This window comes from Centrocercus urophasianus, unplaced genomic scaffold (assembly GCF_019232065.1).
Source record: "Centrocercus urophasianus isolate 14NV4802_14NV808 unplaced genomic scaffold, USGS_Curo_1.0 seq_14, whole genome shotgun sequence".
Taxonomy (NCBI): domain Eukaryota; kingdom Metazoa; phylum Chordata; class Aves; order Galliformes; family Phasianidae; genus Centrocercus; species Centrocercus urophasianus.
Genome location: NW_024884586.1, coordinates 24,529,074 through 24,541,488, shown reverse-complemented (window position 1 = coordinate 24,541,488; position 12,415 = coordinate 24,529,074). Strand labels below are relative to the sequence as shown.

The 12,415-nt window shown below is 38.4% G+C and overlaps 1 protein-coding gene across 5 annotated transcripts in view; it reads right to left on the bottom strand.

The window, feature by feature from the left end:
- MEIS2 (Meis homeobox 2) overlaps positions 1-12,415 on the bottom strand; it is a 167,858-nt gene that overhangs the window by 106,889 nt on the left and 48,554 nt on the right. For all 5 annotated transcript variants that reach the window (XM_042814510.1, XM_042814512.1, XM_042814514.1 and 2 more), the window contains one exon: positions 11,364-11,509. In XM_042814510.1, coding sequence (XP_042670444.1) covers positions 11,364-11,509 — 146 coding nt within the window. The remainder of the gene's footprint in view (positions 1-11,363; positions 11,510-12,415) is intronic.

The window sequence follows — 12,415 nt, the reverse complement described above, 5'->3', positions numbered from 1 at the left end:
AAAATTAAAGTTTTACAGAGTCAGGACAGCTAAGATTAATTATAACAGTGAGTAGTCTGCAAGTACCTATGATACATATGCACTATCACAGAATTTTTCTAGTCTGAGAAGTGCTTGCTTGGCATCTGATGGCCAACATACATCACACATACAAAGTAAGCTGAGGAAAATTGAGATGTAAGTAAGCATGTGGAACAAATGTGTGCTTCTAAGGACTGGCCTAAAACTCTGCAGCCCATCCCACTATTTGCAGATATGTTCACATCAACTTAGGAGGCACTTCTCTTTCCTAAGAAATGTTAGCTCATGCAGTAAAATGTCCACATGAAATTGAAGAAATAGCTCTGAAAAGAGATGTGCCAAGTAGCAGAACTCTCAAAACAGTCTACCAAAACAGTAAAGGATGGCAAAAAGGAGAAGGAAGTTAAATATTTTTTTCCCTTTTTTCTTGTTCACAACAATTACCTGTTTTCACAAGTTTTCATTTCATTTCATACTTTACATCTGAAAGAGATCAACAGATCAGAGCTGCATTAAAAAAAGGGGGGCCAGTAGGGAGAGGGAGGTGATTGTCACTCTACTCAGCTTTTGTAAGGCCCTATCTGGAGTACTGTGTCCAGGTCTGGAGCCCCCAGTACAGGAAGGATGTGGAGCTCTTAAAACAGGTCCAGAGGAGGGCCACTAAGATGATCATAGGGCTGGAGAACTTCTCCTATGAGGAAAGTTTGAGGGAACTGGGCTTATTGAGGTTGGAGAAGAGAAGGCTCCAGGGAGACCTCATTGTGGCCTTCCAGTACTTGCAGGGAACGTACAAACAGGAGGGGGAACGGCTGTTTATGAGGGTGGGTAGTGATAGGACAAGAGGGAATGGTTTTAAACTGAGACAGGGAGGTTTAGGTTAGACATTAGGAGGAAGATTTTCACACAGAGGGTGGTGATGCACTGGAACATCTTGCCCAAGGAGGCTGTGGATTTCTGGATACATTCAAGACCAGGATGGATGTGGAACTGGGCAGCGTGGTCTAGTGGTTGGCAACCCTGCACATAGCAGGGGGGTTGAAATTCGATGATCATTGTAGTCCTTTTCAACCCAGGCCACTCTATGATTCTAGGAATATCCCTTTCTAGCTGAAAGTAAAGTGCCCTTTAAACAACTTCTACATTTTGAATATATATTTGACTATATATTTTCATTCAAAGTAACCAAAAGTAAGTACAGTTTAAGAATGACACCATTCCTATGCACCAATGCAGTCCTTTGCTGACTGCCCCAAATAATACATGTTGTTATTCTGACCACACTATTCTCCTTATTTCTGTTGTTATCATACATATAATGACCTTTCTCACTATTCACATTTTATATCCCTGAAACAGTCCATTTGTGAACTACCAGAACAGCTGGCAGCAGTCTGCATACACTCTCTTCCTGACATGAACCGGGGACTTTTCAGCCTCTTTTTGTCCCATAGGTCACCCTCCTGCTTCCCATTTCTTCACTGAAGCACAAGTGGGATGCACAAAGGGGAAGCACCTGGGTGAATCAAAAGAGGCAGCAGAAGACTGGGGACTGGCTGGAAAGCTGCCAAAGTCCTATTTCACTTCAGGAAACTCCCTGGGCTGTTGAGGAGGGGAATATCCACTAGCGACTTCTTGAAGAACAAAGATGCATTTGTTAATACTGTTGCACTCCCTTTATACTGATTCTTGCCCTGGGCCAGCAGTTTATGTTCGAAGTTCTTTCACTTGCTACTTTCTGAGAAAGATATTTGATACCATTTGCACACAATAATCACCACTTCAGGTCACCAAGAAGGAAAGAACTTGATAAACAAAAATAACCCAAGCCTAAACCACTTGAGCTAAAGTACCTTGCAGCAATCATGTGCTGCCATCTTCTACGCTGAACATGACAGCATAGAGCAGCACATAGCACTCTTAACTTTATATTAAATGCTCCCTCATAAAAAGAAATCCATCCCAGGCTTTAAAGTCTACAGAATTTCAAGTATTTGTACACGCAAGTTCAGCAGCATGATAAAACCACAACAGAAGTGCAGACCTCTGTAATTCAGATGACGCTAACTATGATGCAGGTCTCGTGCAGAGGTTTTCATCTGCAGATATCAAAAGCACTCCGAAAAGCACTTATGCTGTACTGTTTACACAAGGAAACTGAGGCACAGTATCTTGCTATATTCACAGCTAGAAAAAAGGCTGAAATCTCCCCAAGCTTGTCTGAGCTGGCTGTGATGAAGCAGTATCCTGGGAACAGTAGTGACTGCTCAGCTACAAGACAGAATGCGACAAATAGCTAAGCACTCAAGAAATGTGTCTTTCTATCATAAAACAGAGGATCCTTGAAAGGCTTGTTAAGTAGAATTTTCAGATAAAATGGCTACAATATTTAATGCTTAAGATGCAAAATTGTATTTGCTTGTCTGTTTGTCACCCACTATGTTTTCAGTTTCATCTCTCATGTTACGTAGTTTTTCCAAGGGGATCAAAGTTGTTCTGAAACTAATGGAAGCAGGATTGAAAAGTACACACTTTTAGACACTAATCTGAGAATCATCTGCAAATATTTGAACACAGAAACATTAAGCCTACATTTTGACCTTTTCTGGGATGAAAGAGAACCACATTTATAAAAATCCATGTACGTTCACAGAACATCAACTAACAATGTAGATTACATTGTCCTCTTTTCATTTGGTTTCGTTGTTGTTTTTGTTTTAAATTGGTACAAGCTTCAAAGTAGCCTACACTAAATCACCTTCTAACAAGAAAGCTACTTCTTTTATATGTTTAGTATAGTGAACAGGAGCTTTCCAGTCGCTATTCAGTTTAGTCATAAAGTATATCCATAGTATATCCACATTAGAATATTGAGTTGCCTCTTTGAAATATATTTCAAAGCTGCTTCTAGATGATGGCCAAATTTCTATAGCATTAAACAAATTAATATACAGCAAACTAAAATGTTTTCAATTAGCTACTCCGATTCATTGTGCTGAGATTGTAAGAATATGTCATGAGATGTTAAACATTTTATGGACATAAGTAGTCAACTGCTACAAATAAAGTACGTGTTTTGAAATGCCATCATAAAAAGGTAAAACCAAGATTAAAAAAAATCTTTATGGCATTATACAGTGAGTTGACAACCTATCATCCAGTATTAGACTAAACAACTGAAATTAGTTCTGGCAGATTTGGGGCTAGCAGTTAAAAATAAAAATAGCAAATGTAAAAGCATGAAAACTGTATTGCCATTATGCTTAAAGACAATAATAAATCTTTAAAGATGCCAATGATTTATTTGGATCCTACAAACAACTGCTGCCAATCAACTCACAAATATGTAACGCATGGTATTCTAAGTATCCTAACTCAAGGCAAACTCCACAACACCAAAAGTAATTCTGTCTGCCATAAACTACTCTTTTCACTAGGAAACAATAAGAACTGACATTGCTATTCATTAGCAGTTCTGGAAGTGTTGGCAGAAAGATACTTTTTTTTTTTTTTCAGTAAATCTCTAATTCTGCAGAAAACTTCTTTGAAACCAATTACTTTGCTCATGGATCTTGAAAGGAAGATCTCAAGTAAACATGTCCTGAGGCAAAACTGTTAGGCAGTATCACTTTACACAAACAAGAACAATCTTTTTTTTTTTTTCCCCTAAAAATATATTTTATATGTACATATATTCATGTACATACACTGCAGAGAAATTTAAGAAGTACGAATTTTCTGATGAAAATTGTTTTAAGTGGTGACACTTGGAGACATATTCAGAAAACTTCTCACCTCTTGTTGACTATGATCTTAATTCTTAAAGACTGTAGTGCACAACATTTATTAGTGCAACATTCTTGGAGTGTTTAAACACTGCATTTGCATAGGCTTTAGCTAAATGCCCATTTATGTTTTGAGCCCTCAGGCCTCAGTTCTATAAAAATGAATTCACTCTTGATGCTACTTTCTTGTTTCAGTTACTTCATTACTTGGACTTTCATATTCTTTCTTCTTTCCACTTAAATCCTATACCGACTCCGCAAAGCTTCATAATCTGACAATAACAATCAGAAAACACCAGTGGCTGATCATATCTTTTGCTAGGCCATGTTTTGTTTGCTTAGTTGAGGTTTTTTAATCAGCCCCCACTAAAATCACGCACATGTTTTTAGTTACGCTTGTTCTCAGTAATTCCCTGCTTGGAAACAGCAGGTAAAATATTACACTGAAAAACAGCATTTGTACCTCCCCTCTTGCCATGTTATCTGATGGTTTGGCAGCAGCTGACCTCGTGTGCCACATGTACCGTGCTGCTGCTCCCTCTATCCTGCCAGGCCAGTTGCCTGCTGGGGAGCACAGGGAGTCAAAACAGGCTGGGCAGAGAAAAGGGGAGAGGAGAAGGTGAAGTAAATTAGCCAGCATTAGACAGGGAAGCAGATTATAAGGCCTAGGAAATGGCTGCTGCGCATACTGAGGATCCCAGCTTGCCCTGACAGCAGGGAGGAAGGGCTTCCCTGCAGCCCTTGGCCTATGGGCTGGGAAAGAAAGGAAGAAGGGGGAGAATGGAGGAGCCTTTGCAGGATTTGCAGTGCATGGATTGTTTGCTCTGTGTGTGTGTGAAATTCACCCTATATATAACTTGAAATCTTATTAGATAACAACTCTGTGACACTGTAAATCCAACATTTCTCAGAATGCTATTTTTGAAGCAGAAACAGGCAACATATTTTGATCTCCGAATTAGTACAATAAAAATCTCCCTTAAAAATAAAACGAGAAGTTAAAAATCGAATGGAAATGCAATAATTTACACATGGGCTTTCTATGCTTCTATCAGATTATTTAAATTTCGGACTGTCTCTTTAATTTGAGGAACAGCTATAAAGGCGACAGATGGCAGACAGAATTGACTTATGTCCTCTATTCTTTTACAGAAGAAGGGGGAGCACAGAAAGTTTGATAAAGGCAGAAGCTACAGTATGCAGGCCTCGCTATAACTATCTAATAGGTCTTTTGATGGATAGGTTGGGAATATTTAGTTTTTCCTCCACAGACACGCTTTGTAACAAACCAACGGTCCTGGAGGTTGCCATGGGTGACGGGAGTGCTGACATCCAGTCCCAACTACAAATAAGCACATGACAAATGGGCCTGGAGCCCTCCGACAGCCCTGAACCTTGGTGACCCCCTAAAACACCCAGCCTCCCAATACCCATAACCAAAAAAGCATTATGGAATATATTTTTTAAACTGAAAGCTTGCAGTTAATTGAAAACACTGCCATGTAACAGAAATGCTTAGGACAGCATGTACAAGTAAAAATAAATCACATAGCATTGTTATTTAATGCACTGTGACATCATTTCCTGAAATTAAACAGAGATGACACAGATTCAGACAGTCCCTGGTAAGGTTCAGTTCAAACAATTCACAGATGTTTTCCTCAAGTGAGCAGAAAACAATGCCGGGCTTAAAGCGCTCCCTTCCCACTCCCCACCTCCCTCTCCCTTTCACTCCAGCCTTTTTGCTGGTACAGGGAGGTATGGCAGTTTTATAATACATGCTCCAGCAAAAATATTCTTTTTTTAATTTAATTACTCAGGCTGTTGTACTAAATAGATGGATCATTGTGTCACAAAAGCATCAATTTTTCAGAAGAAATAACAGATGTCTATGTAACAATGATTAGATTAACCACTCAGAGACAAAGCTAGCTTTTGAGGCCCACACACCCCATGACCCTGGGTTCCCTTTTCTATTGGGGGTGGATGTAGAAATGTCAGATCTAATCTCAGATTCCATTTTTAAAACAAACAAAGCCCCACCCCCACCCTATCTCAGCCCTTTTCTTTTAAGATTACAGTCTTTAAAAGGTATATGAGTTTTCGGGCTGCTACTAAAATCTTTCAAATCTTTGAAGCTGATTTCTTAGCTGAAGACTACAAGTTGTCAGAGGATTATGTCCTTCGGACCATGAGCAGAAGAAGCATTTGAGAGAAAAAGATCTAGCTTTGTTCTATTCTGATTTTCCAGGCTCTTCCTGGTGCAGATGGGACAGGAAGGCATGCCACTGACATTAGGCAGTACAGGACTATCACCACCAGCAGCAGTAAATCCCAGCAGCAGCTGCCGGCTCTGCCCCACTGGGCTAGGTCTGCACAACTTTTGGGTGCAAAAATACTCAGATCTATAATCTTGATCACTACAGTACTATCAGTCATGGGATTTTAGCACTCAGATATGATTTTTCCAAAGGACTTGAAGAAATCATTAACTTCCCCTCAAAAAGTTTACCCAGCTGAAAAATGAGAACAGTTTTTGTTTGTTTGTTTTTCTACAGAACTGGGCAATGTATTTCTCGTTCATACAGTACGACAGGTTTTACCCCACTGCAGTAGACAGCTCCTCACCTGGCTGTAAGATCAGCACACAGGTAGCCCTACCTAAAATCCTGGAATAGCACTATACCTCAGTTTCCTCCAAGTCTCTGACTACATGGTGTTCTAAAATGGAAACAGCAGCCATGTGAACTCACATGCAGGTAGCCTGATAGTACTATGAGAGGACATCATCCCTTCCCTCAGTGTACCTTGGGAACATACAGCATATTACTCTTTAATCCAACACAAGCCCTACAAATCACCAGCATGCCTTCACAATCAAGTGTCCAATAGCAAGCTATGTACCTAACCCTCTCTTAGGTATTATTCCTAAAATCGGGATATAGGAAGAGATATTTATGAAAGTGGGATGGTTTCAACTATTTTGAAAGTTTGCTCTGAAATGCCAGTGATTAATACGTAAAACAGCTGCCTGCACAAAAGTCTTGGTAAGTCATTTATTAAAATGTGACAGAGATGCATTATATTCTCAGATACACCCACATAAAAATAGAAGAAAAAAATGTTTCAATAAGACTATTGATATTATTCCGTCTGGCCACCTGAATACTTCAATCACAAGAAAATTCATTCAGGTAAGTACAAAAGCTGTGATTGATTCATTTTAACACATTCCAGCAAAACTTATTTTAGCCTGATCCTGGGGCGTATGAAACCAAAATCTATTCCACAAGAAACTGTAAAGAGCAAGATTTTCAGCCAGAAGGCTTGGAAAACAGACTAAATGACAAATAAATGTTAGGAGACTGAACTTCAGCAAAAAAAAAAAAAAAAAGCAAAAACTAAAAACAAACAAGGAGTCGAACAAACAAGAGACAGCTTAACTTCACCGACTTCAGGGCTGCTGTCCCAAACAACATGAGCTGGAAATCTGGTAATGTCATGCTACCATTAGTTGGCATGCTACTGTCAGTATTTCTGGTACTTTGAGCTGTATCTCCTTATAGACTGTATCAAAGAAAACAATTTAAAAAAAATTTAACAAAGTGTGTCACTCCAAATAAGTGTCAAAAAAACAAAACCCACCAAACACATCTCTGTTCAGCCAGTTCTGCAAAAGAATGAGAAAAAATGCTCAATGTAGCAAAAGTGTAGTTTCTGACACACTATGCTGCAGAGAAGGATGAACAACTAGAGGTACAAGTTCATGGAATGGTATAATTGCTTCCTTTATAACTTTGTTCTTTTCTGATTATGTACATACATTTCAGAGGTGCTCAACCCTTTAAAAGGGCATGGGGGGAGGGGGACAAGCTCTGTATAGTTGCTAGTAAGAAATCCTAATCTCAACATGGATGTAAACTGGAGGTGTCTATACATTTGAGCACTTCCTGTTTTCACTTCATGATCAAATATGTTCTTTGCAGGGCAAATAGGGGAGCACTTGAGGGAGGAAAGCAGAGATGTCTGAGAGGCTAATTGAGTGTACTAAGGAGTCCTTGGCATAGAGGAAAAGGAGTCTTCCAAAGCTATGAATAAACTCTTGGCTTAGGTCAGATTTCTTGCTGTTTCTTTTCTTTAACCACCTTTGAACTCAAATAAAAACAGCCTTAATGTCAGGTTTACCTTTCTGATGTCGTAATCTTTATGTGCCATTGAAAAGCTTATACTACCAGACTAGGACTTCCTCTACTTTCTTAAACACTGGATATTATCCAGAAAAAGCATTTCCACCCAATTCATCCTCAGATCTTTCATCTTCCGGTACTGTTGTAATTTCAAATATAAGACAGAGCTCAATAAGTGAACAAGAACATGACAGAAGCTCTTATCTCTTGCATTTGCTTTCCAACAACAAAAATATGTATGTGTATCCTATTTCAAATATAATTAAAATCACTGCAAAATGGAAGTCATGATAGGGGATATAAATGGTTTTGAAAGACACAGACTGTCAGATATATTCATTCAACATCAGAGTTCAAGTGCCTATCTCTTCAAAAAGCCACTTAAAAAAATCAATTTTTAAAATCAGTTACATTAGGAGCCTGCAAACTGACTTAATAAAGAAAAAAACAGCACTTTATTTTAAATCATAAGTAAATACAATTAGTCAGAACTGAGTTACTCTCTTTGAATTTGACAACGTATAGGAATTTCAAGTTAAATCCATACTATAAGAGATGGACTGCCATTTCTTCCCCTTCCAGGGAAACCAGAGGTTAATGATTTTTGTCATATTGAGACCAAAAGCTAACAATTGCTACAGTTGGCCTTTAGTATTTTATTTGTCCTTTTGAGGTATTCAGAATAGGTGACAATGGCTTGCAGTTGAGAACATATATAGAGAGACCCCTGTGGCTTATGGAAAAGTTGCTCCATGCTGGTTGGGTGTTTGAAAAAAAATACAACCAGAGCCCTTTTATGTTCCTCTCCTTAATGAATGCATGAATGTCAAAATGTACCAATGGCCCATTCAGGGGGCAAAGCCTAAGCAGCTCCTTCTTTAAGAACACATCCTGAGATGTAAAATACATTTGCTTAACAAATTAAAATAATGAGATAATTCAATTAGTTTCTTTAAAAGAGAGAGAGAAAGAAAAAAGGGTACATCGAGGGATTATTGCAATACAAGAACAGGTCATACAGCACAAAGGAGGAACAAACCAATTTGAAATAAGGTTAGAGTAGTAATGAAGGAATGCACATTGAATCATGGACTGCCATTGTAAAGATATTTACTTGAAACAATAAAATTGCACATCACAGATTCCCCTTTTCTGGCTCAGCCAGAGCTGCACTTTGAATGGACAAGCTAATTTGAGAAAAAGTGCAAGATCTTGGGGGGAAAAAAAAGAAAAGAAAAAAAAAGAAAAAAAAAAGGAGTTCTCTTCCTTCTCTGCATGTGTTTATGGCAAGAATCTTTCTGAATTTACACTGCAATGGTCAGGGGTCTCCATTATCAGTTTGCAGGTCTGAGAATTACAGCACAGTAAATCTTTCAACACCTGCAAACTCATTAAGGCTTGGATGGTAAAAGGGTTGGGGCTTTTTTGTGTTCATTTAATTTGATTTTTGTGAAGCCATCCTCACCACTGATGGCAAATTTCCTCAATTCATGTGGAATGGAGAGGGTCAGAAGAGAGAAGACAAAAACAAGAAAAAGGGATTTAAAAAAGCCAGGAGGACTTTCCTCAAGAGAAGTGAGAGTTAGTTAACTGTTTAATGAGCATGTGTTGAATGCTTTCAAGAAGAACGCAAGAAAGGAAGGCAGAAAGAAAAAAAAAACACAAAAAACAAAAAACAAGTTATCACAAATTTCATAAGAGAAAATGAGATTATCACAGAGGCAAGTAAAAAGAAACTGCTTTATTTATGGTCATGCTTCTTGCTGTCTCCCTGTGTCACTCCTCTAAAGATACTCTACAGCTAAATGAAAAACCCTTCACTCACACTCACTCGACTTCCAAATTAAAAACATTTTACAGGTTAGTAAATCTCCAGCTGAGGTGATGTAGCAAAGAACAGCTGTGAAGTAATTTTGATAATGATGAGAATAATAAGCACATGGCAAGGTTCAGGGCTTTGCTGTTGCAGCTTCAGTGCTCCTGAATAGATAAAAGTGATTAAATACTCCTGATTATCCCTGACCAATATGTAATGGATTTACAGCCCTTTCAATTAGTCAGTATTTGCTTAGGACTCATTATTTTGTCTTTGGTTAAGTAATCAGCCCAGAGACTCATGTTCTGTCTAATTCCTCTGAGCCAAGTGGGTACGGGGCACCTGACCTTTGAAATGGCCATAGCTGGGAGGCAGGAATAACCACTACTCCAGCAGAGACACTGGCTATTCCAGCTAATCCTGACCCCACAGGCCAGATCAATGTACCTTAGTTTGCTACTAATGTCCTTACATCAAAATGATGGTTTAGAAATGTGGATCTATTGCTCCCCCCTTTAGCTGTGCTTCTAGCAGAGCAGTTCGATAGTGTCTATCATAAATAAAATGGGTACCTTGTCCCAAAATCATTACACTATAACCAACAACAGCTACTGGGGAAATTTATAAAACTTTGCAGGAGAAGAGGTAGTTAATAATAGTTAGTTTTCTAAGCCTTATGAAGTAAGAAACAATTTTACAATGAAAGGAAGAGGAAAATCAATTGATAATTTTAACAGTTTTTGTTATTTGCCCCATGATGTAAACTACAAAAAGTGTTACTAGGTTTTCTGCAGAACTATATTTTGATATCAAAGTGAAGCAGTAATAGTCATCTGAACACCAACACATAAAACCAACCGTAAGCAGGAGGATAAAGATAGACCATGAAAAGTACAGCTTTTTCATATTTTTAATCTCTCTCCCCTAAGTGCGTGTATGGGCAGCATTTAAAAAAAATGGACTTGAGGAGAAGCCAGAAGGGTGTTTGTTTATCTCTATTATACAATTCAAGAATTAGAGAAATTATAAGCCTGCTATATTTCTCACAAAATTAACATACAAGTTTGCAAGCTGCTGCTTTGACTACTCTTAACATTCCACAGTATATGTCAGGACACAGAGCTTGCGGTTCTCTCTGCCACTAAACATGTATGAAGGTCATGTAAACAGAGGGCAACATCCAGAAAGCATATCTTTATGCATGCTAAAGCAAGAAACCCCCTTGAATAGTTCAAAGCAAAAAAAAAGATTACTTTACATGTAGGTGTTGCTCCCTGATAAGACTTTGTATTCTCTCTTGTTCTCTCTCTCTCTCTCTCTCTAGGTATGTACATATATTTATATATATACATATATATAGGTTTCTTTCAGATTTGTCATGATTCCAAGAGCCAAAAAAAAAAAAAAAAAAATCAAGGGGATAAAAAAAAAAAAAGCAATGATAATTGAGCCTTAATAATGGTCCAAAATTACGGGGACAGTTCATTTCTGATAATGATGAATAAACCTCATTAGGTACATGAACAGAAATCTACTTTGGTTTTGGGCACCACTTACTGTGAGATGCTGGAAAAGCCATGCTCTCATGATATTTGTTGCTACTTTGGGGAAAATGCCTCTTTTCTTCTGTCGCTTTTTGTCCTTGTCTGGGTCATCGTCATCCCCTGTACCAGGTGAGGCTACACTGTTGTCTAAACCATCCCCTATAACAAAGAGAAAAACAAGAGAAAAATAAACAACATGTAGAAGCCAGAAAGTATTATTAATTACCAAGATACTGTTGCAAGTTCTATTTTGATTTGATAGATCAGCACATACCGTTTCTCATTATATTTGAGCGCTGATACAAATATGCAAAATTTAGAAACCATGTCTTTCCAAATACGAGTTTTGTCTCACACATGCATATATCATTAATTCAATTATGATCATGCACTTGACATAGTGCAATAGCTCTTTGTCAATTACAGGATTCAGTGTGGGAAAACCTGCCACACGAGAACCCATTCACTGTAAATGCATCCCTACAACCATTCTGAATACATACGATAAGTAATCAAGTTAAATGTTCTGTAGTCTATATATTCGAGGCCCTCTGCAGAGGTGGCAGTAACTGTGTCACTGTTCAGTGCACATAATACACTGTCAGATGAGCCCCTCCCCAGAAGTAGCACCCCCGGCACACATACATACGCACGCACAAACACGTATACCAACTACAACCCTGCATATAGCATTTGCATGCCATGAAAACTTCTACATCTCTGCATCAGTGATTATTATCATTAAAAAAAAAAGAAGATGCACATCAAGGTAGAGCTCTCACTTAATCAGAACTTTCCATCAACATCTTTCTCTTCTGTGCTTTTCCCTGGCATTAATTGTGCATTAGCAAAAATCATTTACTTTTAACAGTCATAGTTATTTTTTCTTGCCCTCCAGCAAAAATGCCTTGAAAGCCTGCCTGGAGGGCATCTAAATTATGTATCTGAAAAACTCTTCTGGCAAGGCATTGCAGGACCCCTACTTTCTTAAAATTCATACGAGCACGTCTTCCTGTTTTTGGGAAGGCATCAATCAAGAGCAGCAATATATGCCATATTCCTACA